At 40.7% G+C, this 27,829-nt stretch overlaps 1 protein-coding gene across 1 annotated transcript; it reads right to left on the minus strand.

Moving 5' to 3' along the window:
- Positions 1–363: 363 nt before the first annotated feature.
- ugt8 (UDP glycosyltransferase 8) lies at positions 364–20,920 on the minus strand. Its single transcript, XM_086033800.1, has 6 exons — positions 20,693–20,920; positions 15,464–16,296; positions 12,677–12,819; positions 7,823–7,899; positions 7,077–7,296; positions 364–5,472 (listed from the first exon to the last, which is right to left on the minus strand). Exons 2-6 carry the CDS (start codon positions 16,292–16,294, stop codon positions 5,097–5,099), a joined length of 1,647 nt encoding a protein of 548 aa, XP_085889926.1. The 5' UTR covers positions 16,295–16,296; positions 20,693–20,920; the 3' UTR covers positions 364–5,096.
- Positions 20,921–27,829: the final 6,909 nt, after the last annotated feature.

The following is a 27,829-nucleotide window of genomic DNA, read 5'->3' on the forward strand; positions in this document are numbered from 1 at the left end:
TAAGCCATCACAGAGGGAGGCCATTTTGTCACTTCTGTCGACTGAAATTACATCACAGACCCTCAGGGGTCAGGTAACAACCAATCATGGCTCACCTGTTTTCTGAAGATGAGCTATGATTGGTCATTTTCTGAGCCTTGAGGGTATGTGATGTTATTTTCAGTCAAAAGAAGTAACAAAATGGCCGCCCCCAAAGATGGCTAAAAACAGGTGGATTATGTTGCTTAACTCATATTCCACAAACACGATATTAATCAGAATGCTGTGTTTCAACTAGTGGGCCCGCATAGAACATATTCTTAAAAAAACATGTGTTTGGGTTGACTTCCGCTTTAAGCAAAGTGATCAACAGAAGTCGCCATGATCCCTGCAAAGCATTTTATTCAACATTAGTATTTTGTTTACATTTTATAACACATGATGGGAACATTTTAAAATCAAGGTAAAATAGTTTAAATCCAAAATATACAATAAAATGTTGGAAGAGATCCAAAAGGCCACAGAGAAAACTGGAATTCACACTTTCATCAAAAAAAATAAAATATGTAACATATTTTAGCCTATAGATATGGGAATTAAAAGAGGTGCCTGGTGGTCTATTACAACTTTAATACTGAAATAAGGAAAAATAAGAATGCACCTTCATAAACTAGCTTCTGTGTCCCTCCAGACCCTGTTCATAGCTTGTGAAGCACCTGACAGCCCACAAATCTGACAGCTGAACGTATTACTGATGCTGAAAATGATAATTCAAGTATGCTTTCAGCAGGCATAGGTCGGTGTCATCGCAGCTCACATGAGAAAGGATGACAAGGAAGCTCTCATCAAAATACAATAGGTTGTTGAACAGTTAAACAATTCACCAATACACTGTAATGTATTGCCGGCTCTTAAGAGAATTCAAGAGGATTTTGTAAAAAAAAAAAAAGAAAATGCATTGTTACAAAATGGCATTTTTACAATTACTTGGAAACCCATGTCTTTTTTAAATTAATATTATTAAAGTTGTTCCTCACACTTAACCTGGGCCTGAAACTACAAAAAAAAATAGAAAATAAAAAATATATCACTACAGCAGCTTGCACAGCCATATCGTCAATCGTGTTGCTGGGAAATAATCTAGTTAAGCGCCTCATATACAATAGCGCATTTCACAACAGCTAGAGCTGTAACAAAGCACTTTACAAACAATACAATAAAGTGCATTCCTCTTTTGTACAATGTCCGAATACTCTCTCTGGATTTTGTGAGCGTGTTTTCTGGATGCACTGCAAAACCAATTCAACAAATTGAAAACTGTTTGGATAAAATTTATTTCAGTATAACGTGTCAACAATCTACTGGTTGTGAAATGTCCAATGACACACGTGAATATTCTCCCACCATGCTCCCTCTACATTGCTAAAGTCGCCATTTATTGTACCACTAACATTTGTTGTAGTAGTTGAGGACCAATCAAGGAATGGGAATTACGACTAATTTCCAGTGACTTTCTCTAAGTGCTCTGAACTCATGTATCAAGTCCTGTGTTCCATAGAGTAAAAATGGATGCGTCTCATAAGAAAGTGTGTGTGGATGTAGCTTCCTATAGCCTGATGTCATCATGTCATATTTTTCTTCACAGTGCCTCTGTTCTTTGCATTTCGCCTCAATTCCAGACACAACAATTCATCAATTTGACTTACAAGATTCTAAACGATCAATCAACTCATTAATTATGCCCAGCTTCAGTTGTATTTTACTCTTATGTCTCACCATATATCTGTTCTGTATCTGTTCGGGCGCTGGTGGTAGTTTGTCGAAGTTGGTAGTCGGAAACGCTAACAGAAGCCCGTTTAAAATGACAGGCGGACAGGCCTATAGGCGATTACTATTTGATCCAGCCGGACAAACTAGACGGACGGCAGAAGGGTACACCAGCTGTAGGCGGAAGGCGAGAAACGAACTGTGATGTTGTTTTTTTAGTAAAATGCCCAGCCGGCTCTGCTATTTACTAGCCTGATACATACCAAAACACCATGGAGTAGATTGACACAAAATAACTATTGAACAAAACATTTTGAAAGACTAAACCCCTTCACAGACGGTCACTGTGTGAACTTTTTGGAACATAAAGGTTTCACCAGGCTAAATATTCGTGTCTTGTTTCTTCATTCTAGTTAGAACATTCTTTCTACAATGGTGCAATTACCCCTCACCCTACATCAAGTCCACAAGCACTTCCGTACTTAAAGGGAAGTCAACCCAAACATATTTTTTTCAACAATATGTTCGATGCAGGCCCACTAGTTGAAACAAGGCAATATAATTCGTATCAAATATGAGTTAAGCAACCAAATCCACCCGTTTTTAGCCATCTCAGGGAGAGTGCATTTTTGTCACTTCTGCTGACTGAAAATGCCATCACAGACCCTCAGGGCTCAGATAACGGCCAATCACGGCTCATCTGTTTTCTGAAGCTGAGCTATGATTGGTCGTTATCTGAGACCCAAGGGTGTGTGATGTCAAATTCAGTCGACAGAAGTGAGGAACTGGCCACCCACTCAGATGGCTAAAAACGGGTGCATTTGGCTGCTTCACTCATATACCAGAAACAAAATACAGTATTAATCAGAATGCTGTGCAACTAGTGGGCTTGCATAGAACATATTCTTCAAAAAAATATGTTTGGGTTGACTTCCACTTTAAGTGTGCATCATTAATTTGGATTGATTTGACTGCCAGAATTTCTCGAGAATAGCATACTTTTTTTGAAAGGAGCTTACATAGTTTCTGAGAAAAGGTACATTGTGTAGACATTTACCGGTACCTCGGGGCTGTGAAAAAAGTGCACTTTCACTTCAATATAAGTGATTATGCTCTGAGTTTGAGAAGTATTTTCACTTTAAGTGTTCCGTATTATACCTCTTAGAGCTCCCTTTCTTCAGCTCCACGATAACATAATGGACTCTGCATGCACTATTTCCCTTTTTGGGGACTGGCGGCGTGCTAACCTCTGGTCTCTAGGCTAATGCTAGCGAAAATAATGACAGCATCCAACTCTTCAAGTATAATCACTCTCTGCAGAAAATCCATGAATTCCAGTCTGGAATTTACCATTTACCGTAAATAACATATTGCCTTCCTAACTGTTCCAGGTATCCATGTATCTGCAAAGCGATGAAAGCATCCACATTTGCAGTTTCACAGTACATGCAGGTCCGTGTGTACTTGCACCTACGATTCCCTTACTTCGGCTCCACAAAAAACGTCATTTTTCCTGCTCACCAAGAATCTTGACTGCGTCACAGGTGGAAATATCCCGAGAGTTGGGGCGAGGAACAAGTAAATAGAAACATGTCTTAACATGTCTAAACCGATGTCGTGTTTTGTATTAAAATCGTTTGCCCAGACAGCAAGAAGTAACGATATTTTCCATAGCAAGACTTTTTAGCCATGGACATTTTGACAATGCTCGGTCACCTTCAGGACACATTGGTGCATATACTGATCTCCCCCCCCCCCCCCCTCTTTGTATTTGTAATGTCAAGCAAAGCTCACGCATTGAAGAGGATCAGTAAAAACATTTGGAAAAAAGTTGGTTTTGTCGTTGTCCACTTTACCTATTCATATCTGTGGGCCTGAATGTTGACCGCCAAAACTGTTAGCAAGTTAAGAGAACTTCTTTTTACTCCAAATAAAGTGTGTGTCTGATCACAGCGATCCTAATCTATCAAATACTATGCAGATAATACTTCAATTTTTGAGCGTGGATACCTAATTCGAGGAGCGCATACCACATGAGTACAAAGGTGATTTGGGGTGTATTGGAGTGCATGTTATTCTTGAGAAATTACATTAATATATCCTTCGGTACCTCCAAAGGCGCTACAGAAATTATATTATTATTACTGTCATTATTATTCTAATTCACTACATTTGCTTATGACAATACATTAAGCCTGCATAGTTTGTACATAAAAGTTGTGTAAATCAACCCTTTTCACTGTGATCCTTCCAGGGTGTACATTTACTTCTGATTCACCAACCAAATAAGACTAACAGGGAAAGAATGAGATTGCGCAATACTAGCTTAAATATGTCAATCTTTGTAACATTAAATTACAATTTGCAATCTTGGTCATATTAAACCAAATTAGTTTGTCAGCTATTGGTGACAACCAGACTCTCTCATGAATGAGTAACCCGACCAGTGATTCAATCGTTTCTGAAATCGATAAGATACCTATTTGATAGATATACACATTCAATAGATATGGATTTAGAACTATAGGAGCAGGCAGTTAGCCAGGCTAATAAACCATTATTTACACTTTCGTTTTTCATTCATCATATTTTTGAAATATTTTTTATTAGTAAACATACACCCTACAAGCAGTCTATCTGAGATCGACTTGCATCATGTGAGAACACTCTATCGAACCTGACATACAAATGATCAGACAGACTTAAATTTAAGTCAAAGGACAAATGCACAGGTGGGGAATAATTGAGAGAGAAACCATACATTGGTCGAGCTTCTCATAACATTATGGACATTGGAGGGACTGTGAATCCATCATCAAGCTATCACACCATGAAATAAGTCCATTAAATAAATTAAACTAAGAGAAAACATCTATCATTAAAACTTGTTTTTTATTCAGTAATAAATAGATGCGCCCGCTAGGCTGGTGCAGACACTTGGTGAGCTTTACAGTGAAATATGAAATATTTCAAATATTTTAAAAGTTCATGTGTGGTTAGTGATCATGGTGGTGGTGGTCACATCATCATGGTCATTCCACTTTTAAAAGGTCAGAAAGACGTGCTGGAGAAATATCCATCCTCAGTGTTCCGATTTGGTGATATGCTGCAGCAGTTACTGTTATTAGACTTTAAATTCTCCTCAACGGAGACACGTTCACACATGCACACAGACACAAGCGCTCAATACACATTTTGTGCATCCTTTTTGAGCCTCACTTCGAGTGGCATTCGCCTCTTGATGCAGACTTAACTAGGGCTTTTCCTCCAAAGCTTTAATAAAAACCCAATAGTGAGGGTTACACCCTTGAGCAACCTCCTCCTCATCCCTCTTGGCCATTTGAGAACATTTAATTCACCTTCTTCTCGTTCTTTAAGGAGCCATTGCCTTTGTGTTTTCCGTTGGACAAGCAGTGGCAGTGTCCATTGACCATGTTTCCCTCCTCCTTGGATAGGTTGCCTATTTGCCTGTTGTCACCACACTTTGCCCTCAGTAAGCGTCCCAATTGTCGCAAGGCAAAGCCCAAGATGACCAAGGCTGACCCTATGACGAAAACCACATCCAGCAAGAAGTACTGGTAGAGGGATATGTCGTATACAGCAGAGCGCAGATGGTCTGTGCCATTGTGACGGAGGGTGTAGTTGATCCAGTAGACGGCTCTTGTCACCGGGTGGTCTGGCTGGTCTTTGTGGATGATGGAGAGAATGGTTGCCCGCTGTCGGTACCTGCGGAAAGTTTTTAGGTAACGTACATTGATGTGATCCCAAAGACATTCACAAGATAGCCCTACTAAATAACACGGTGTAAACGTATTGACAGCGTGAACTGGCGGTCGGCTTGCGTTTCAGTCCTTTTTGGCACATTTTTCTTTCCCACGCCGTCAACCACATGTGCCAATAAACTTTTCAATGTATTTATATGACAACACGAAAAGAGAAAATGCAAATACAGCTGAGGTTTGAGTAGTGCGCAATTGCTCATGCACAGAGCTTAGAAGGAACACTGGTAGCAACACACTAATAATGCACTCTAAGCAATAACATCAACCTTATGAACATACATGTCCTCGCAGAAATTGGGCAAATTAGAGGATGGACAAGTCAATTTAGTCCGTCAATTTACTTCCTGATAGTAGAACGGCAACAAGAGTGTGCCTTAAGTATCGGTGACGAGTATCGGCAGCCTTCCATACAGAGTAGCTGATACATAATTCCAGTCCAACACGATACCTGGTATCGGTACTCGGCCATCCCAACTACTACGACAGCCCTAACAATCCAGTTGCGAACGATTCAATGTCCTGATAAACCCATGAAATACAAATTTGTATTTTAATGGCAATTTAAAGCAATTTGACACTTCTACCTTTCCTAATAAGCATAGAACATTAGAAGCAGGAGATTGACAACTAGCTATTTTTCAAGCCATTATTATGAACAAATGACTTCAAACATTAACACATTTAGCCCGAAAGCGCCTGGCTCAACATCTCCCCAAAACCTATGGCCAACTGTAGAATCACCCTAAAAACCCTGAAGTTTTCCCAGAAATTGAACACCTACAAAATAATTGATATCTCAGGCCCTGTAGCAGATCGAAACATAATGCCAAATGAATTTGAGAGCTTAGACATGTGGCTTTCACACAGGTCTGAGTTTATTATTATTTACTGTTTCAAACAAAAATGTAAAAATAAAGTGTCAGTGCAAGAGAAGCACTATTTTCAATTTTTAAAAAATGAGTGTTAATTACCATCCTCTATTCTGTTACAAAGATGTCAATATCGTCATTGTCGATAAACATATATTAACAATATATCACTTTCGACTGGTTCTACTGGTTCAAAGAACACAAGCGCGTTGTCTTTTTCACTGCCGTTACTTATTTCAGAGCTCCCGCGAAAAATTCTGGGACATCCCCCTAGGGATCACGACGCCGTCACGTGTATATTCGTATGCATTTCATTGGCTAAGAGATTGAAAATTGGAGGAAAAAATTTTAAAAAACAAAATGACGTATACACTCTCCCGGCTGTAAAGGTAGAAAGACGAATAGCGCTGCCGGCTTTAGTTGTCGAAACGCGGTTATGCGCACCCGGCCTTCATGGGTTAAACACTGGTGAGTACACTTACTGCATAAAAAGTGATGATTCAGAAAATACAGAGTTCATATTTCTGGTGCTACAGTAAATCAGTCTAGTATTTGGTCTACTTAATGTGTTTTTTTATATAAAATACATATTTGTAAAAACTCAAAAAGGGACAATGATTTTTTTGGACAATGAATATAAAATTAAATAAAATACTTCACAGTATAAAAGGCATCTCACCTTGTGTCATTTATGACAGTGACCAGGGCATTATAGAGGTCGTCTTCGCTCATGCTTTTCCAATGCAACATAATGCCCATACCTTTGGCGGTCACACGGGTCATTGTGTCGTAGTGGTCTCCAAAAAGGGGCACACCCACCACGGGGACCCCGTGGTACATGGCCTCAAAGATGCTGTTCAGCCCACCATGACTCAAGAACGCCTTTATGTTAGGGTGGCCTTAACAGTAAGAGACATAGTTGTGGTTATTTTTCAACATGTGCAAATAAAAGATGACGTTAAGTTTCAGTTAGTTTGACACACGTGACTCAGTAGTGTGAATGCTAACAGGCCAGGACATTACAATGCTGTACGCTTGTTACAGCAGGAAAAGTTTCACAGTACATGCAGGTCCGTGTACGTGATGTGAGGTAGCAAATTGACCAATACTAGACTAGACTATAATAGGCACAGTATGGTTTTGTCTTTCCATTGGTAAAAATATTTGCTTCTCTTTGCAAATAGGATGTGATTTTATTAGTCTCGTGTGCAACGTTTTACAGCTCAAAACTAAACAGAACTACTCATCCCAAACAAAGTCAAACAGTCATTGAATACAGCACATTCCTCCTTCCTGAGACATTCACATAATACTGAAAGCAGGCAGGGGAGGATGGATTTGCAAAGGACGTAATAGTTTGTGCGTAGAATAAAATGCATACTAAAAGCAGAGCACAGCTGTCCTGTAGTGCTCTTGTGAACTCACCTAATAGGTCATTCTGAGGCATCCAATCAACAAGCCTGGTGTTGTTGCCTATGTTACTGGGTGGGACACCAGAAAATCTGTAAAAGAAAAAAAAAAAAGAAGAGTGTAACCATGAGAAAAATAATAAAACAATGACTTTACATCACACTTATACATCACTTGATATTAGGGCTTCTGTGTTCATTTACATCAAGATAGAGCATGAGCAGGCCGGACGCATCCTGGCTATTCCGACTGAGCTATTGTTTACATGACGTTTGTTCGGATTGGCAAAAGGAATACACTATCCCAACTAAAATCCTCCTCAGATCTGGCCTTTTAATTTTGACTGAGGTGTTTATATGGAGCATTTTCATTCAGTTTGGTCATTCTGGCTCATTGTAATCGGAATACGTAGCTTCATGCAAAGCCGGCTACTAATACAGAACACAAAGACTTTAAAAACATGGATGCCTAACACAGGAAGATGGTCAAATTTTCCCAGTTCAAAAGAGCATAATGGAATCAAATACAACTTTGAACTGGTCTGGCATGGATTTAATTGCACATTCAAACACAAGCAGCAACCCATTCATACAACATCCTTTCCTCGATATCTTTTATCTCACTATCTGCAACAAAACACTAAGTCACTGTGCTGCCAATCAAGGCCTACATTCATGCAGGCCAATTATCAATGACACGATTCATTGGGTTTGCTCCCACTTCATCTCATCAGCCTCCCTTTTCTCTTCCAGTTTCTCTCAGTTTGGAATATCGCATCCGGATCATGGATTTTCATATAATCAGATTACAGGCCAACAAACCACCACAATTTTACACAACTTCTTGAATGCAGAAACGTTTTAATTTCATTGTCAAGCAGAATGCAATGATGTTGAATAACCATTAATTAGCAGGATGACAAGAACCACCAGACAGAAAGTTTTGTTGGAATCGCAGACAAAAGCCCGTTTAAAATTAGAGGAGGACCGGCCTATAGACGGGTACTATTTTTTTACTCCGGGAAAAAAGGTGAATGATGGACGAGGGAAGGGTACCCTCGCTGGAGACGTACGCTCAATTTTTTGTAAAATGTCCACCTCTGTTCGTCTACTGTATATGTGCCTTAAGATTCGCAGGTGACCAGTTCAGGGTGTAATCCACCTCTCACCAAAATTCAGATGGGATAGGCTCCTGCACTCTTGCGACTGTAGTCGCTCAAGTGGATAACGGCTGGATGGAAAACAGAGCAACAAAGCAATTTTTTTTTTCCATCGATGCAAATGCTTGTGTCATATTTCTAACTTGAATAAGTAATGTATTCCGTTACGTAATATTTAGGAAGAGGTTACATTTATTTAGAGGTGTCAAAATTAATCGATTAAGCGGCAACTTATCAATTCTGAGTTCAATCAATAACTATTTTAATAATTGAATCATCGTTTACAGCCATTGTTAAATTTGAAATTCCCAATTTCCGCCTCTCAGCAGTAATTATGGTCTCATAGTGGGCTTGAAATAAAATGTATTACTTAAAATGAGATTGACACCCTCGCTGTAGGTCATTTCTTATTAAAGCGGAAGTCAACCCAAATGTATTTTTTTCAAGAATATGTTCCCAGCAAGTCCACTAGTTGAAACACGGCTTTCTGATTAATTTTGCGTTTGTGGAATACCAGTTAAGCAGAAAAATGCACTCCTTTTTAGCCATCTCTGGGGGCGGCCATTTTGTCACTTCTGTCGACTGAAAATGACATCACAACTGCTCACAACAACCAATCACGGCTCAGATTCAGAAAACAGGTCAGCCGTGATTGGTCATTGTGAGCAGTTGTGATGTCATTTTCAGTCGACAGAAGGCAAAATGGCCGCCCCCACTTGTATTCCCCAAACGCAAAATTAATCAGAATGCCGTGTTTCAACTAGTGGACATATTCTTGAAAAAAAAAATGTTTGCGTTGACTTCCGCTTTAAGGCATGACACACTGTGGCGCATGTTTGTAGACGTAAATGCTTGAGGCAGTCATCTCTTCTTTGAAAACAAATGCTCACACACGTGCGCACACACAGCCACTCAAATAAAAGCGTGTTCAAGTATTTGCCTAGCAAAATCAATACTTGACGATCTCACACGATATATCGCGCAGCTCTACAACACAACTACATTCCAACATCAACAATAAAAGACATAGGACAAAGCATCGAATACATGCGCACATGATGACAGATTGAACAGTTGATAGCAAAAAAGACAAGTGGCTAAAAAAACATGTCTTTTGTTCCTCCAGGTGAAACCACACTACTCATGCTCCCATGTCGTTAATGAGCTAACGCTAATTACCATTTGACAAACGTTCCATTCTCGTCAAACTGGAAAATGAATACACACCAGCACCAAGAGAGGCTAACATTACATTCCTTCACCTTGAGTTTTGACAAACGTAGATGGCATATTGAACTCCATAAGATGAGGAAAATGTAAAAATAGCATTCTATCGAATATTTGCTAGTCTCTCGGTTGTGTCATTGTCTGTTGGTCAGTGTGAAGGATGGGTAAATGATTACATAAAATTGAATTGCAGTTCCACCTTTCTCTGCTCACTGGACAAGCACAAACATTTGCCCAAAGTTCATGTTTGAACCCTTTGTTACTGATTCATTTGCGGAGCACACACCCATGCCTGACTTATCACATTCATTTTCTTGATCCACGGAGAAAGTAAAGAACTAAAACCGTGACAGTTTCATTCACAGAAACACCAGCTATGCAGCAAATAGTGTAGAGTTTGCTTTAGACGATGAGTAAGTGAATTTCCCGGCACTTTTTTTCCTGTTAACTTTAGTGTAAAAAATAGGTTAGTTTCATCTGTTAAATAATAATACATGTGCGTCAAGAGAAGCTTGTTTTAATTCATCCGTTTTCTATAGCACCTGTCCAAATTGGGTTTGCGGGTGTGCTCAGGTTTCCGACACGAAAGCTTTTGGTGGCGCTTTAAGAGGCATATATATTATATATATATATTATATATGAATATAGGTATATTCATATGATATGATGAGTTTCAATGATTGCACATAAATATCCATAGATTCATTCATAACGCTCTCATGAGAATTAACTTTTCGAAGAGCCCCTCTCTGAATAGTTTCGAGAGAGAAAATATTGAAAGCTCAATTTTAAATTTTTTATGTTTACCATAATTTATTCAATACAATGGGCACTACTTTGCTACTCTAATATACTGTACAATCAAGGAGTGACACTTTTACTTACTGAATGACACTTGAAAATATATTTAAGATTTTGTGATATTTTAAGCGAATTACTCAAGTAGGTTCCTAAGTCAACAAAAACACAATGCTCCAATGAAATTATAACGTAAGTTCTCACGTAGATTTTAGCCTGGTTGCTACAGCAGCATCGACAGCGGCCAGAGGCGAGGTACACCCTGGACTGGTCACCAGCAAGTGCAGGGCAATTACAAGTTAGCCTTCAGTGAGTTCCATGAAATACGGACAATCATATAATGATATATGGCAGCTTTATTATCTAATGAAAAAATTTTTTTTTCATGCAGGAAAATGAAGTTATCTAATTAAGTGATTTTGTTTTAGTAATGTCCTTATATACTGCTCTCCTATTGGACGGCAATGCGCTTTTAAGGTTGCATCTGATTGGTTAAAGTTAGATTATAGCATACAATTCCATATGAATTGATTGCACGTCTTTTGCATTCTGCACTGAATGTGCCATTATAACCATGACAGTATTTTTTCAGTATATTGTGCAGCTTTAATTCAAATTATTGTATGGGTAGAAAATAAAACAAAAAAACATAATAGTAGCTCTCTTTGAAGTCTTACTCAAATATGACAATGTTCTAAATAATATATCCTCTGTAGAAAATTCATCATAAACAAAAAAAATCTTATTATCTTTTAAGTATAATAATGTAAATAATGAGTAGTCTCACAAGGACATTAATTTAACTAAGAAAACAAATGTCACAGTCTTTAGTCACAATTATTTTCCTCTCCATCCTGTTTCCCTAACCCTGAATAACCCAGTCAACTTTGCACATGAACTCTCTCCTCATACAGCTTTTTTGTGTTTTTATGTCGATATGAGCTTTGAGATCGCCGACTAGCGCCTTTATTAAACACTGAAACACATGCATACCAGCGTTGCACGCTGTTACCTTGTTCGTGTGTCATCACTGTTCTCAACTGCAAATTAGTCAGGGGCGAAACCACTGTCGTTGTACTTCAACCGCTAAACGTAACGCACCTCCCGGTCCAGTGACCGAAGTAACGGTTTTCTATGGCATGTCATAACTGCTGCTACTCCTCTTCCAGGTTCCCCACCCCCACACCACCCGCCAGTGTCCACGACACACATGCCGGTAACGGTGCACTCAGCTTCTCATAAAATATATATTTTTTAATTCTAACAAAGCATTCCACCTCTCATTCTCTCATTAGTCGCGCAAAACGGCAGTCAAATTAAACACATGGAACAATGTGAACCAATAAAAGCATTTTCACAAATTTATAAAACCTTCCCGGGCGCGCAGATAGGGTGTAAATAAGTGGACATGTCCGGACAAAAGAGGACATCACACCTATGAACAATATAGAGTATTCAGTTCACCTAACCTGCATGTTTTTTGGAATGTGGGAGGAAACCGGAGACCGTAAGTAAGTCATGCTGACTTAGTATAGAAGAAAGATTAGACGTGCAAAACGCAAGAGCCTTGTGGGATCCAGAGGTGTTTGAGAACCAGGTTGGGAAAATATCAAGACAGGGCAAAATATTCACCTCGTTCACCGTGATAGCTGTCACAGATGAGTAAGGACAAAGAGGTACTTTACCTCCAGATGACTTTCTGGGGCAACCTGGCGAGGGCTCCTGCCAGTTTATGTGCAATGTCATGGGAAAGGTACTTCACCCCAGCGCCAAAGGACACCACAACAAAGCCGTTCTCTGCTGTGTCATTAACCCATTCTTTAAAGTCCTGTGGGAATATGTAAAACGTTGGAAAGGTTAACTTCATTGTCCACAGTCAAGCTAGTATAACATATAATGTTATACTACTGTTACACACTGCTTCATTTCATGTTGTGCAACATTTTTTATTGCAACATTTGTGTTGTGCAACAATTTTTAACCTACACCTGTTGCAATAGGTTCCTGTGAAGTTTCGATTTGGAGAAAAACAATGAACGAAACTGATTTTGGTCCAAATGGACAAGACCAACCGGTCCCTCTAAACAAGTATGCAGTTGCCATTTATTGCTTTATAGAGTGATTGTGTCAACACCAATAAAGATTATAGTGTTGATTTAGGTGAGGATTTATCTTGCATATATGATTTAATGAGGGCTGATGTCATAAAACTAATTCAAAATGTTGTCTGACTGATATAGAGGGTAAATAAATCATAAAATTAATCCTTTAACAAGTGCTTTCCAGGTATAAATTGTTGCAAATGTAAGATGGCAGCCACTGTGTAGACTGCTATTTAAAGACCTAATGTGCCATTTTTGTCTTTACCATTTCAGGTGTTTGTTATATTCTTTCAGACTATATTTCAGCTAATTACGGGTTACGAGCTACAAAAGAACGGATTTGAAAAAAAAGCAAAGTGTGGATGTGGGACAACTCACCACTACTCACCCAATAAAGTATAAAATGGCGTTAAACTCACAAAAGCCAATACTATTCTAAAATTTACTGGATGCAGTAATAGACATTGGACTTCTGACGTCTTTTGTAAACTTGCTGACATTTTAGCTTTGTATAGCTTCCTGCCACATTACATGGTATCTGCAAAACTTTCTCAGTTTTCAACTTCAAAACAGTACCAAGTGAAACGGCAAAGTACATGCCACATTGGATACATCCGAACGGGACATTGTTGCGAACGACGACAATGCCGACGACAATTCTGTAGCATGAAAAGCTAGCACACAGCAATCGGTAGATAAGATAACATTGTTGCTTATTTTTGTCATTTTTAGCAGAGTATTTTAACAGGATGGAGTGACACTAGTCACTGGTCAAAGAAGGATCAAAGAGGAGCCATGTTTAAGTGTTCTACATCCAACAGACGGAGGTAAATGGTCCAGCTGTGGCAGCTAAAACCGGCCCTGGCACGGAGCAACTGCAGCGGCACACTGTGCTCTGTGTCCCAGCAGTGCAGGCCGCCTGTCCCTACAAGGAAGCCACAGTGACCCCATAAAAAGTCTCAGTGTCCGCTGGCTTCTGCCAAGAACAATGGCCTCGTTCTCTCTGCGCTTACATTCTAACTCCCTCACACATTAGGGCACAATGCTCCTTCTTGGCTAGAGAAGCATTCCAAAACCTCCACGCTGAAGATACCAACGAACCGCGCTCTTTGTCCAAACGATGGACTAACTCCCCCAACCCCCATCACCTTCTTTTCTCTTCTCTTCTCTCTCCGGGAAGTACAGTATCTACTACATCCATTCAAACCAATGCCATCCTCAGGCTGCTTTGTGTACGCACAAGCGTGGCACAATTAAATATTTCATAACGAGACACTTTATTCAAAAGGAGACTTAGATTAGCTATAGACTGCTGAAACCAAGAAGCGAGTAGACACATACCGAATGGGTTAGCTTATATTAGCATGCGTTTATTTTCTGCCATTTCTAGCTCGGTATCTTCAAGTGGGTATCGTGCATTCAAACAGCCAAAAGACATGACTAAGGCAAGGTTCACACCGCAGGTCTTAAGGCTCAATTCAGATTTTTTTTTTTTAAATATGATTTTTTTGTGTAAGCGTTCATATTACATTATAAATGCGACCTCTGTCTTGTCTGCTGTATGAACACATGCGTCACCAAAGTGACCCGCATGCGCAGAAGAAGAGACGACGTCACTTCCGACGTTGTGTTTGCGTGAGTAAATGTGCCCAACGAGAATCTATACAGTGAAGCGATTAGGTAGGAGGTAGAAATAAATACAGTATTTGGGGAAAATCACGAGGAGACGCTTTAATATCTTATTTAATGGAGACATCACTAACGATGACGTCGCGTCATAGCCGTGCGTAAAAAATGAATCGATCTGAGCCGTGGCTGAATTACTACGATCGCCATAAATGTCCACTTTATGCTTCATGTTTCAAGTGGGATTAAAGTAAATTAAGTCAATAGTGTTACTCAAAACAACTTTGCAGATTCGATCCCCTGCTGCCAGCACTTTCACTTTCATTTTGGGTTCCTGATGACGTCAATGTCAGATATGTGCGACCTGGCCGATCAGACCACCGTCGCATTGAAAAAGATCGGATACATATCCGATGCAGGACCACATATGAAAGCCACCCAGGTCGGATTTGAAAAAAAATGGAATTGAGCCGTTCAGACTGTCATAAAAAAATCAGATACAGGTCGCATATGGGCAAAAGTATCCGGTCTGGGTCGCATTTGCCTGCGGTGTGAACCTTGTAATACTACAATTATTCCACATATGTCCGTGGTTTAACGTCACTGATAATATTAGCTATTTTGATAATCAAATGGCAAATAAGTGGCTAGGTTTACAGCATGTATAAAATGCAAGCTAGAGTGAAGTGCTCTGTAAAAGTGGAGTACTTGTGATTTGTTCTGTGTGCGCCTCGCAGCACTCACCTGTGGCAGTGGGTTTGCTGGTCTGGTGAGGATGCCTCCGATGTACACCACGTGTGGTAGGGTAGGCCTGGGGAACTCCAGCGCCAAGTCAGTGCACAGCATCCACATCTGGCTGCCTCGCACCAGATCAGTCATAGCCACTTGCGGCTTTATTCCATGTCTACTCATGATACGGTCGTACTTGGGGATCAGAATGAAATGGGCTCCAAAGTTCTCTAAGAGGTAGACGGCTGTGTTGGAGATCCTTTGGAACAGTGACATGCGGTCGGTCAGCAATGAGTTGAACACGGGTACGTACGAGAGCGGGGCCGGGGCTCCCACCTCTGTAGGGTACCACAAACCTGTGCTGACTACGGCATATTTCAAGCCTAGAATATGCGCAATTACAAACCCGCACATTTCATTGGGATCCACCAGCAACAGGTCAAACTTGGCCCGCTTGAGGCGAGCCATGACCTCTGTATTGCCTACTATAGCATCACAATTCTGACTGTAGTGTTCAAGAATGTCAAAAAGCTCCAGAAATGTAAGGCGGCCGGAAAAGATGTTGCCAACTTTAGACTGCAGGAAACTCTCAGCTGTGCTGCTGTTGAAAACGCCTGGGTAGCGCTGTAGTTCAAAGTGAGGGGAAGGGAGGACCTCACGACCCTCTGAGACGAGGAAATGGATCTCATGGCCCTCCTGATGCAGAGAGGTGGCCAACGTCTTGAAGATGTACATATGTGATTCAAACAGGGTTGGTGGGACCACAATGATTTTAGCAGCCCTTGATGCGCTGGGATGCCACGTAAGGAGGCCAAGGAGGAAGAGTAGGGATGAGGGCAGGAGCATGGCTAAAATGATAAAGATATTCCGATTAAAACACAGCTCACCAATATGATATTTGCATTACACATTTAATAACGGACCGCATGCCGAGTGTAAATCACAGAAAAAGTAGGAATCTGAAGTGAAATGGTCCCTGTAGGGATTCTATGGTGTGTACTTGGCGAGCTCACGTGACAACAGTATGTGTTGCCGTATTCAACCACTGCCTCTATTTCACAGATTTCACTCATTCAACTGTTCACCATCACTGCCCACGTCGTGGGTAGTGCCATCGTCATTCTCAAAAAAAAAGAAAAAAAAAAGAAACAGCTGCCCTGTTCACAAACACGAACACAAAGAACAATTCCCAAGTATTATCACCTCATGGCCTACATAGTATGCATACAAGTTTATACACAGAGGACATTTTTATCATACACAAATATAAAATTTCACAGATATTCTTGAATATAAAAACGACATGTGGGCTCACTGTTCACATTCATTGCTTGGGTTCCCTAGCAGCTAGATAAATGAGTCTCACTCTGTAAGAGAGTACTTGAATGCATTGCCTGAGGTCATGTTGTTCTGCAACCTTTAACAACCAAAGAGCCATTTCCACCTGGTTTCCACGGAAAAGAAAACACCGGGAGCCGCAAACACTTTTTGACATTAAGCCCCCAAAAAACGCCAGTTTTTTTAGTTCCCAGGCACCGTTAAGTTCAAGTTGTATAATACATTATATTGCTATTGCACACTCATGCCCACATAATCCATTAAATCGGTAATTTGACACTTGAATTGATTAAAAGAGTACAAAAACCAAGAGTAATTCAAAGTCCGCGTTAGTGCGAAGCCCTCATCGTGCCTGCAGCCTTTGATACGTCACACCAGCAAACACACTTGCCCAATACAATACATCTTCATTTTGGCTACAACGCCTTCACAAAACACCTTATTTCAGGGCTAAAGCCATGAGTGATGCAGTAAACAAAACAATGGTATCAACTAGGGGTGGGCGATATGGCAAAAATATCATATCACGATTTTCAAAAAATAAAATCACAATCACGGTTTTATCATGATTCTTTTTTTTTACATCGTTTTTTCAAGACAAATTTGCACTTTTCTGACCATTTTCCTCATGTTGAACATTTAAAATGTGTATAAGACTCTAAAAGAAAAAAAATGACATTTTAAGTCAGTTAAAATTTCTGAACAGGTTTTAATTTGAATAGTGACAATTTTTTTCAAAATGTGCAGTGAATGTAAACATAAAAGGTAACAATGTAAACATAAAAACACAGCTCGTAACGCAGGTCTAGTACTTTGAAGAGTCTTTTAAACCTCTTGTTTTCCACTGTTTTAATGGGAATCATGTCTTCAGCAAGGTAATAAGTCACTGCCTTAGTTACTTCTTTACACTGCTTGCTTGTTTTTTCATATGGCGTGCTCTTGTCGACCCCTGCCCTAAATAAATCAAATTAGCATTTAAAAGATGCATTTTTTGTGTCAGATCTTGACATTTGTTAGATAGCTGAGGTATCTGAGGTCAAAGTATCTATTAATGGTGAACGTAGCGTTCAAGAATGATTCTGTACTGTGGTGGATGTTATTTTTAACAACATTATCTTTACATTACAATACTTTATTGTTGCAAGTTTAAAGCCGAAAGGACGAAGTTGTGCTCTGAATTGTGGAAGGGAAAAAAAGAAGAAAAGAGCTTGGGGGCATACAACACTGTTGTTCAAGTTCAACCAGTTTTCATCCTAGAAAGTGGAGGCAGTAATATTCTGTATATGTACTGACAAAAATACTGCATTGCAGTGGTTACCATTAGGCTATCAATAACGTTCAATTCCAAATACATAATCACGCTCTAAATACCATTCAACTAATTTTTCCTTGATTCAGAACAGCAGCATCTGCAGCCTTTGTGGTGTACTGTATATGCTGATTTGTTCCATGTGCTCAGTTGAGAGGCCTGAAAATCCAAGAGCAAGACGACAAGTCAGTCCTAAAGCTTGAATGAATGTCTATATTTGATAACATGGAACAAACATATCACAAGTGAAACTGATAAGAAACACCAATGTTTGCTGTTTTTTGTGTTAAAATATTTGGGTACTTAAAGACAAGTGAGAGAAACTCAAATTCCATGGAAGGCTGAAGTAGTGAAAAAAAAAATTATGGCGGCGCTAGAAAAGGGAAAACAACACTTGCCGTTATTTTGCTGAGTCACATGCAAACCTGTTTATAGAAGAAACCTACACACCAACGTCTCAACTAGCGTTCATCACCAACATTTCCACATCCTAACCCAATGACAGTTTAGTTTAGTGTTACTGGAAACAGTACTGTTACGACTGGTTTTCAGCGACAAAAACGTCTCGATACAATTTTTTTTAAACACCGGTAGTCAAACAGATGAAGAATATGGCATGTAATGTAAAAGCTTATAGTGAATAAATATATAAGTACATATTGACATTTATACATTATGCTTATAAAAACATATACATGAAGGCATTGATCTCATAATTTAAAAAAAAGGTCGTTCTTAAAATCAGAATTGGCTAATTGTGCGTCCAAAAAGAAGGCTTAACAGCTGCATATCTGGCCATGAAAATGATCATAACCTGCTCAATATTGCATTACAGCAGATGTCTCACTAATTGCTCTATGTTTATAGATGTGTTTATACCTTTTCATGGCATATACAGTATTACAAGACGCAAACTCCACACAGCAGACAATGCTACGTTCACACCAACTGCGGAGGGAGCGATTATGGCGGCGCGTTTCAATTGGAGTCAATGTAGATCGCGCGGCATGAATAATGCTTTTGGAGCGGTGGGACATCATCGCATATTAAACAAACTTTTTTGCCATTTCGTCTAGGCTCCAATCAGCGTCCTGTTCACTCGGCGGCTTTTTTTTTTTTTTAACAGTTTTACAGTGGCTCTGCTTGGCTGTGTGTGACATAGTCAAGTTGTATGCCCGATGCTGGTTGGCTGCCACCAGGCGGAATGGCAAAAACGTTTACTTGTTTAATACGTGACGTCGTCCCACCGCTCCAAAAGCATCATTCATAATGCGCCCGCCTGCGGGAACTACATTGACTCCACTTGAAACGCTCCCACCGCAGTTGGTGTGAACGTAGCAGCCTCGCCTCCGCGGCTAGCAGAGGGGGAGGGACACAACACGGCTGTTGGCTGCGAAGAATGAGCTGCGGATGATTGGATGTTTTGATCGGCAATAAAAGGCTTTGATCGAATATTCCGATCAGGTCATTTTTCACGAAAATCGTCCGATCATGATCGGTGCCCAATCGATCGGAGCATCCCTAGTTTAGTTATAAATAACTTCGGCCGTAAGCGTGTCGGATTAATTGTGTTTCACTTTACACATTCATTCAAGACTACAAGAGCTCGTACAATCTCTTTTGCATCAACGTAGAAATAAACTGGTCCGACAAGCTGTCTCGATCCATTAGTAAATACCAACCACACCAACCAAACAGAAGTCAGCTGACAAAACGATACACCTGCACCTGCGCAGACCAGGCAGGAACAAGGCTGGAAAAACGTTCATGCATCAGTATTTGCAGATTGGGAGGGACTGTTAATTCATAAGCAAATTTATATGCATGACTGTTCCATGGTAGATGACTTCACTTAACAGTATATCACCTAAAACATGGCTAACAGTCAATATAGACAGTTAAGTAACAATTCAAATGCAGTACAAAACAATAATACTGCATAGGTTGTCTTAAACAGGTTAGTTTCACTCCATGCTTTGTAACATATCAGTGAATACTAGTAATAATAGTATGTCATTTGTTGATCATTCATTCAATACAAGCGGGCTTTAAGTGGGCCTAAACTCCTGAGATCCTGAATCTTCATGTGGGGGCATTACAATTGGGATTACTTGCCTTGAAATAATGGTCAAATGTAATGTAACTAATTCAACAGTTAGTAGTTTATTGTGAATATGAATTTGAAACCGTCATAAAAAGACAACTGGAAAAACTCTAACATAACATACAAGCCCAAATGTGACTTCCTGGAACATGTAAAACAAATACATTACACTGGGAACGACAACTATAAAGTATAATAAGCAACATAGCATAACGAGGTACGGTAATCGGAATAGCGCTACTGCTCTTAGTGGGATTTCACGCATCATTTGTACCCTTGTGCGGGAGTGTCAGTGAACGCACCACGGTCACTTGGTTACACCTGTACCTCGAAGAGGGTTTTGACTGACGTGTTGTCCTACATGAACGACTCGGTTTAATATCAATACTGTTTAATGTTTTACTGATGGCGGCAGTTTGTTCGACGGGAGAAAAAGTGTACCTGATAGTGCGCGACACCTGTCGGCAATGCGCTACGCTCTTTCGGGCCCTACCTTGTGACTTGAATGTTGTTCCGGAGTGGAGGAAGACGCCTCTTCAGGTTGTGTTCCCCTGAGGAGAAGTTCAACTTGGGAGGCCAAAAGTGGTCGAAAAGTGTTATCAGGAGTACAGCGCATGTATGTTGACAAATGGTTGCCCGGGTTTGGAGGACGACTACCACAGGGAGTATTCAAGCAACTGCCAATCGGTCCGGTGGCGGAGGGAGGAAGGCGGGACTAACAGCGACCCAGGGAGGGATGGAAAGACGGGGAGTGGCTCTACACGGCCCTCAGTGCTTGCTTGAGGAAAGAGAACAACAATGAGGTGTGTGAACCTCTTGGTTTGTATTACAGGTGAGTTGATTCCGTTGGTGTTGATGGTGTCAGCATTTGGGATGAGCGCAATAGGGGACGGGACTACTGTACACCTGTCTTGTGCGTGGCAGCCCATAAAAAAATCGTTGGATGAACTTGCAGTCTTGCACACACACACACACACACACACACACACACACACACACACACACTACCACTACTGTCACCAAGAAATGTCCTTATTTTTGAAAGCAAAGCCTTTTTTTATAATGAAGTAAACTTAGCAAAGATAAATTTTAAACTAATCAGGAATACACTCTATACGTTATTAAGGTGGTAAATGAGAATTTTAGGTGCAAATGTCTGGTTTTTGGTGCAATATCTACATATGTGTATAGAGGCCCATTTCCAGCAACTATCACGCCAGTGTTCTAAAGGTACAAGGTGTTTGCCCATTGTGTCAGAAAGCTCAAGATATTAGAAAACCCTTGTGCAATCATCATTAGCACTGTTGAAAATAGCTTAGCTTTATAGAGAACGTGGGGAGTAGTACACGCCGTAGGATCGTCATCAGTTTCTTGGCAATTTCTCGCATTGGCATAGCCTTAATTTCTAAGAACAAGAATCAACTGTTGAGTCTCACATGGAAATTCTTTTTTTTCGGGTCATTTTGAGCTTTTAATCGACCCCACAAATGTGATGCTGCAGATAGTCAACTTACTCAAAGGAAGGTCAATTTTATAGCTTCTCTAGGGCTAATGATGATTGCACAAGGGTTTCTTGACAGTTAGACTTAAAGAATCTGGGAATGCTAGTTGTCGCATCTTAACCCATTAAAGCCTAAAGCGCCTGGCTCAACAGCTCCCCAAAACCTAAGGTTGTCTTTGGAATTACCCTCGAAAACCTGAAGTTTTCCTAGACAGTCAACACCTACAAAATAATTAATATCTCAGCCCCTATAGCAGACCGAGACCTTAGACATGTGGCTTTCACACAGGCCCGAGTTTATTCATCTTTACTGTTCCAATCGAAGATGTAAAAATAAAGTGTCAGTGCAAGAGAATTACTATTTTGAATTTTAAAAATCAAGTGGTAATTACCTTCCTCTATTCTGTTACAAAGACGTCGATACTGTCATTGCCTACAAACATATATCTTAACTATATATATCATTTGAATGGTTCTACTGGTTCAAAATCCACAAGCGTGTTGTCACTGCCGTTACTCATTTCAGAGCTCCCACGATCGACGGCATCCGCCGTTATGACTCGAAAGAATTCCAGAACATCCTCCGCGAGCTCACGACACCGTCACGTGTATATTCTGATGCATTTCATTGGTTAAGAGAATTGGATAAAAAAAAAACAAAATGATGTATACACTCTCTCTTAAGGGTAGAAAGGCGCAACAGTACTCCCGGCTCTAGTGGGAGAAACGCAGTAGAAACGCACTCCTGGCCTTCACGGGTTAAAAGAGAAAACACTTCAATCCCATTTCCTATTAATGTAGCGGGGTAGGAGGATGACATTAAAAAGTCGGTAGCGACAACGTAATTACATATTCAGCTACTTTTCGACGGTGAGTTGAAAGCTGTGAGGCGTAAAAGTTGTGAGGCGTAAAAGTACCTGCAAAGTAATAATGTTTCTTGATCAAAACATACAGAGTTTTTGAGTGAAAAATAGGCAATCCTGGCCAAGTGATTCGGTTCTTTCTCTGCATCGACTTGGAAAGTTTACCTCTCTGCTTTCTCCAGCGTCCGCCCCACGAGGAGCCTTGCCTTTGTGTCGTATCTCTACTGACCACTTTCAGCTGGTTGCCAACATGAGCTACTCCAGAATGAGCAAGTTATTTTGGATTATGTGTCAGGGCATTACAGAATGAGCAAATGGGTGAGTTTTTAAGCAAATAGTTGTTAGTGAGGTTCCACAAAATATTGTGAGTTGGTGAGTTTGAACTGCCAATCGACGGGTGTTTATTGTAAAAGGCCTTGTGTTTTTTTCTTTTGTGTGTCTTTTTTTTTTTTCAGCACTGCAAATGGCAAACCACAGTTAATCGTTATCAATTAAATACTTCATCATCACAAAATACTATTATTTTAGGCTGAAGCAAAAGCTTTCACAGCTCTTATCTTTTTAGATTGTGCGGCTGTACCTAATATTGTGGCCAATCAGTGTACGTTGTAATTACAGCACTTTGCAGTTTACGCGCGGAGGGATCAGGGCGGCGGCGTTCAACACCTCCACCACTGCAAACAGATTCTTATCAGGCAGAAAAGAGTGGAGCGTCACAACACACAAAGAAGCTTGTGTGTTTGTGTGTTTATATAGTACACACACACACAGATTCAGACTGAGAATGCCTTGTAATTTGGGGGGATGGGACCCTTATTGTGTGCACTTAAACACAAATGGATGTTTCTTCGGTAACAGTCCTCCGTTTGTGTGTGCACTCACGCCACCCCACAACAGCTTCCTCCCTTCTTCCATACATCCACAACACTTTTTGTCGTGTCAACTCAGGTTTATTTATATAGACCTTAATCACAAAAGACTCTCAAAGGGCTTCGCAAGCCCACAGTTGACAAATACTGATACTAATATGGTGGGCTTTCAGGTTTGAACCCATCGATCCAGAAAGTCTTGAATGGAGTGTGATGGAGTGGCAGCCACATTTATCTGTTACTAGGACTGCATGATTTTGGCCAAAATGATAATCAATCATGATTTTTTATCAATTTCATTAACTCTTCTAATACCCTCTTCATTGTCTTAGAGAAAACACCCGCAAAGTTTAAAATTGCTTACACATTGACTGCAGGGACAGTGACTGTCCTGCCTCTAATTGAAAGGGGATCATTTCTGTTTTTTCTTTGCACCGCAAAAATCACAGCTTTTACGGGCATTTTAAAGCCTGCCGTATACGACAAAATGTGGACTGGGTGTCATGCCAATCAATGTATTGGTGAACCATATGGACTTGCATGTCTGTCGAACAACTACTCACACAGCATGTCGCAAGACACCAAAACTGATAGCAGTCCTCCGTCGCCTGGTTACTCTTTTAGTTACACTTCTCGGTGGATCCAGGAGCTTCTGGCAATTATTTGACAAAATTATGCTATCCACATGGAGACTTCCCAAAGTCTTTTGGCGGGATTTATTAATTTTGGGACTGGTTTTGAATAAGTGCTGACTCATAAAACATCTTCTCTTGTGGACACAAAGCCGAAACAATAATCCAATTTTGGAGAATCCCTTAAAACATGTACATGTGTTTCACACCACTTGGTATTTTCCTGGCATGATGTCACATGTTAGGTGACAATATAGGCTGGGGTATTAAAGGGGGAAATCAACCCAAACATATTTTTGGGAAGAATATGTTCCCAGCAGGCCCACTAGTTGAAACACGGCATTCTGATAAATATTGCGTTTGTGGAATATAAATTAAGCAGTAAAATCCACCCATTTTTAGCCATCTTTGGGGGCAGCCATTTTGTCTCTTCTGTTGACTGAAAATGACATCACAACTACTCAGGGCTCAGGTAACGACCAATCACGGCTCAGCTTCAGAAAACAGGTCACTTTCACTCGACAGAAGTGACAAAATAGCCGCCCTAAGAGATGGCTAAAAACAGGTGGATTAACTCTTATTCCACAAACACAATATTTATCAGAATTCCTTGTTTCAACTAGTGGGCTTGAATAGAACATATTCTTGAAAAAATATATATGTTTGGGTTGACTTCCTCTTTAAAGTCGTCCCACTTTTGAGAGCTTTTAATAAATTATCAGAGGCATAAAAAAAAAAAAAGTGGAACGACTCCTGTGAAGTTTAAATGCCGATTACTCTCCACGACCTTCCGTGTTGAAAGTAATTGTTGCTGTCCCGCATGCTAGGGGTGACTTCTCCGTACATCGGATTTAAGTTAACGTGCATCTCCGATTAAAAAAGGTGGTAAAAATGTGTTTAGCGATGTTAATGCACAAAGCACTCAAGACACGTAAATGTCCCATTTCTGCGAGTGCTATCTGAAAAGGATAGGTGACGCAATACCAAATCGAACATTACTCCTCTGATGCATCAATTAGCCAGGAGAGCAGTGGAAAAGTGGTTTTCCAACCACTCTCACTCATGATTTCTTCTTTTACATTCTTTATCTCCTCCTCACTCTCTCTTTACACCTCCTCCTTATTGCTGTTCTCTTTCACCTCCTTCCTTTCCGTCTCCTGTCCCCTCACATATCAGGTGTGTTACCTGAGCTCCACATGAATACTTCATCACTCTGAGACACCCAATCTACACAAAGACCAGGACAGAGCTCTCCCGTGAGGACTTATAGGGCCCTATTTTCGTTCCCAGCGCAAGTCTAACGCTAAACTAGACTTGCCCCGGCACAAAAATGGAGATGCGCACATTTTTACTCCGAGCACACATGCGCCTGCATACCAAAATTGGGCCCAGAGTGTTTGTCTATGTCTATGTATATGTTTGAAGAGAGGGTGTATGCACGTTGAAATACATTACATTACTCAAAAGCCTCCGAGAAGTGAGGTGGAGAATTCAAATATTGTTTCGATAGTGCAGGTGTGGATGATGAAACTGACAAATGACTTGCTGAAAGCATGGAAACGTTCTCATAAAGAGATTTCTTTTAATTGTGTTTGATTCTTTTGGGGAGGTTTATTCAGGGAATTCGTGGCAGCCTCTATACGATCCATCCATTATCCATACCGCTTCTCCTCACAAGGGTCGCGGCCGTGCTGGAGCCTATCCCAGCTGTCTTTGGGCAGTAGGCAGGGGACACCCTGAATTGGTTTCCAGCCAATCGCAGGGCACACTGAGACAAACATCCGCACTCACAATCACACCTAGGGGCAATTCAGAGTGTCCAATCAACCCACCAAGCATATTTTTGGAATGTGGGAGGAAACCGGAGTTCCCAGAGAAAACCCACGCAGGCACGGGGAGAACATGCAAACTCCACACAGGGAGGCCGGGGCCGGATCGAACCCACGACCTCTGAGCTGTGAGGCGGACGTGCTAACCAGTCGTCCACCGTGCCGCCCCCTCTATACGATTATAATTATTATTATTATTTTATTTTGTTTTTTTAATAAGTACTGTTACTTAGAAATTATGGTATCATATCAAATTTTTCCCCCAAAAGGTCATGATACAGTACTGGTACCGGTAGTTCCTGCAACACTAATTTCATCTAACTTATCAGTCAATGGAAAATTAACTTGAGTTATTAGTTATGAAATATCAGCTTTAATTCATTATTCAGTCAATCAGCTTTAATCAATTGGTATGTATTGTAACATCTGCTTGAAAAAGAAGAACACTTTATTGATCCTCCAGCAGGGAAATTTACTGTTGTTTTATTGATCATTGTCTTATGTTATACTTTTGGAGAATCATCAGCACGTATGGAGAAATTGTGTGTGATCACATGAGATTTCTGCCTAGGATGACTTTGTTCCTACACGGTAGGACAGAATCTTGACGTGTGCGGTGCTCTTTGTTGAGATCATCGGAGTACACCACACACAATACGGCCAAAACAGTTAAATGCCTGACTTTGAGTATTTCAATGTGGAGCCTGTCACAGATTTTAAAGAAACACTGTGTCATATGTCAGTTTTTGTTGATTATGGCGGCGCCATGTGGACAAAAGCGGTAGTGTTTTGACAAAAGTCAACCACATTTCCCATGCGCATAGTTTCGTGAAATCCTGAGCTCTCGCTGGCCTGCAAGTTGGACTGAATTACATTTCTATTTCCGGTGGCTGAGTGAAAGACACAATTTGTTTTGTTTTTTTGTTTGTTTTGGGGCTTCTGCCATGACACCAGTAATAGCGCGTATTCGTTTGAATCGACTTCAATGCTTGTAGCGAAAGGAAGAAGTGAGTATGCCGTAAAGCAATTCAGGACATTTGTATTTTTTTGGTGTGCCAGGGTTGCCTCCCACCCTCCTCAAAGTTACTTAATGCCAGTAAAAACGATTACCCCCCCCCCCCCCCCCCCATGACACAAAAGTCACATTCATCCATCCATCCATCCATTATCTGTACCGCTTCTCCTCACAAGGGTCGCGGGGCGTGCTGGAGCCTATCCCAGCTGTCTTTGGGCAGTAGGCGGGGGACACCCTGAATTGGTTGCCAGCCAATCGCAGGGCACACAGAGACAAACATCCGCACTCACAATCACACCTAGGGGCAATTTAGAGAGTCCAATCAACTTACCATGCATGTTTTTGGAATGTGGGAGGAAACCGGAGTACCCGGAGGAAACCCACGCAGGCACGGGGAGAACATGCAAACTCCACACAGGGAGGCCGGAGCCGGGATCGAACCCACGACCTCTGAACTGTGAGGCGGACGTGCTAACCAGTCCACCACCGTGCCGCCCAAGTCACATTCAACGACTTGTAAATCAACGTTTCATCAAAAGAATTGTGAAAAAATGCTGCTTTAAAAAGAATCTTTTAAGATTTGGAAAATCTTTTTGCGTGTTTACCAGGCCTGAGTCAAGTGCTTTGCTTTTAGTTTCAAAGGGACTCGTGTAAATGTCCTCCCATTCTACACTTAAGCTTTTTTAAGGTGTCTGCTTATCTTCATTAAATGACAAAAGTGGTCATTATTCCAGATAAGAACCTCTGTGTGTACTTATCTTATCTTGGCTATGATTCACAGGGAAGCAGGGTGATGTGTACTTACTTTAGTGCCACTCACAACTGGTAGCTCATCTAATCCCGAGTGGGTACAGCAAACACTCTATAACGGCTTCTTGACTTTCAATTCTTTTCATGAAGTTGACTAAGACTTTTGAACAG

This window comes from Filicampus tigris, chromosome 6 (genome assembly GCF_054856515.1).
Source record: "Filicampus tigris isolate MCC_2025a chromosome 6, RoL_Ftig_1.0, whole genome shotgun sequence".
Lineage (NCBI taxonomy): Eukaryota > Metazoa > Chordata > Actinopteri > Syngnathiformes > Syngnathidae > Filicampus > Filicampus tigris.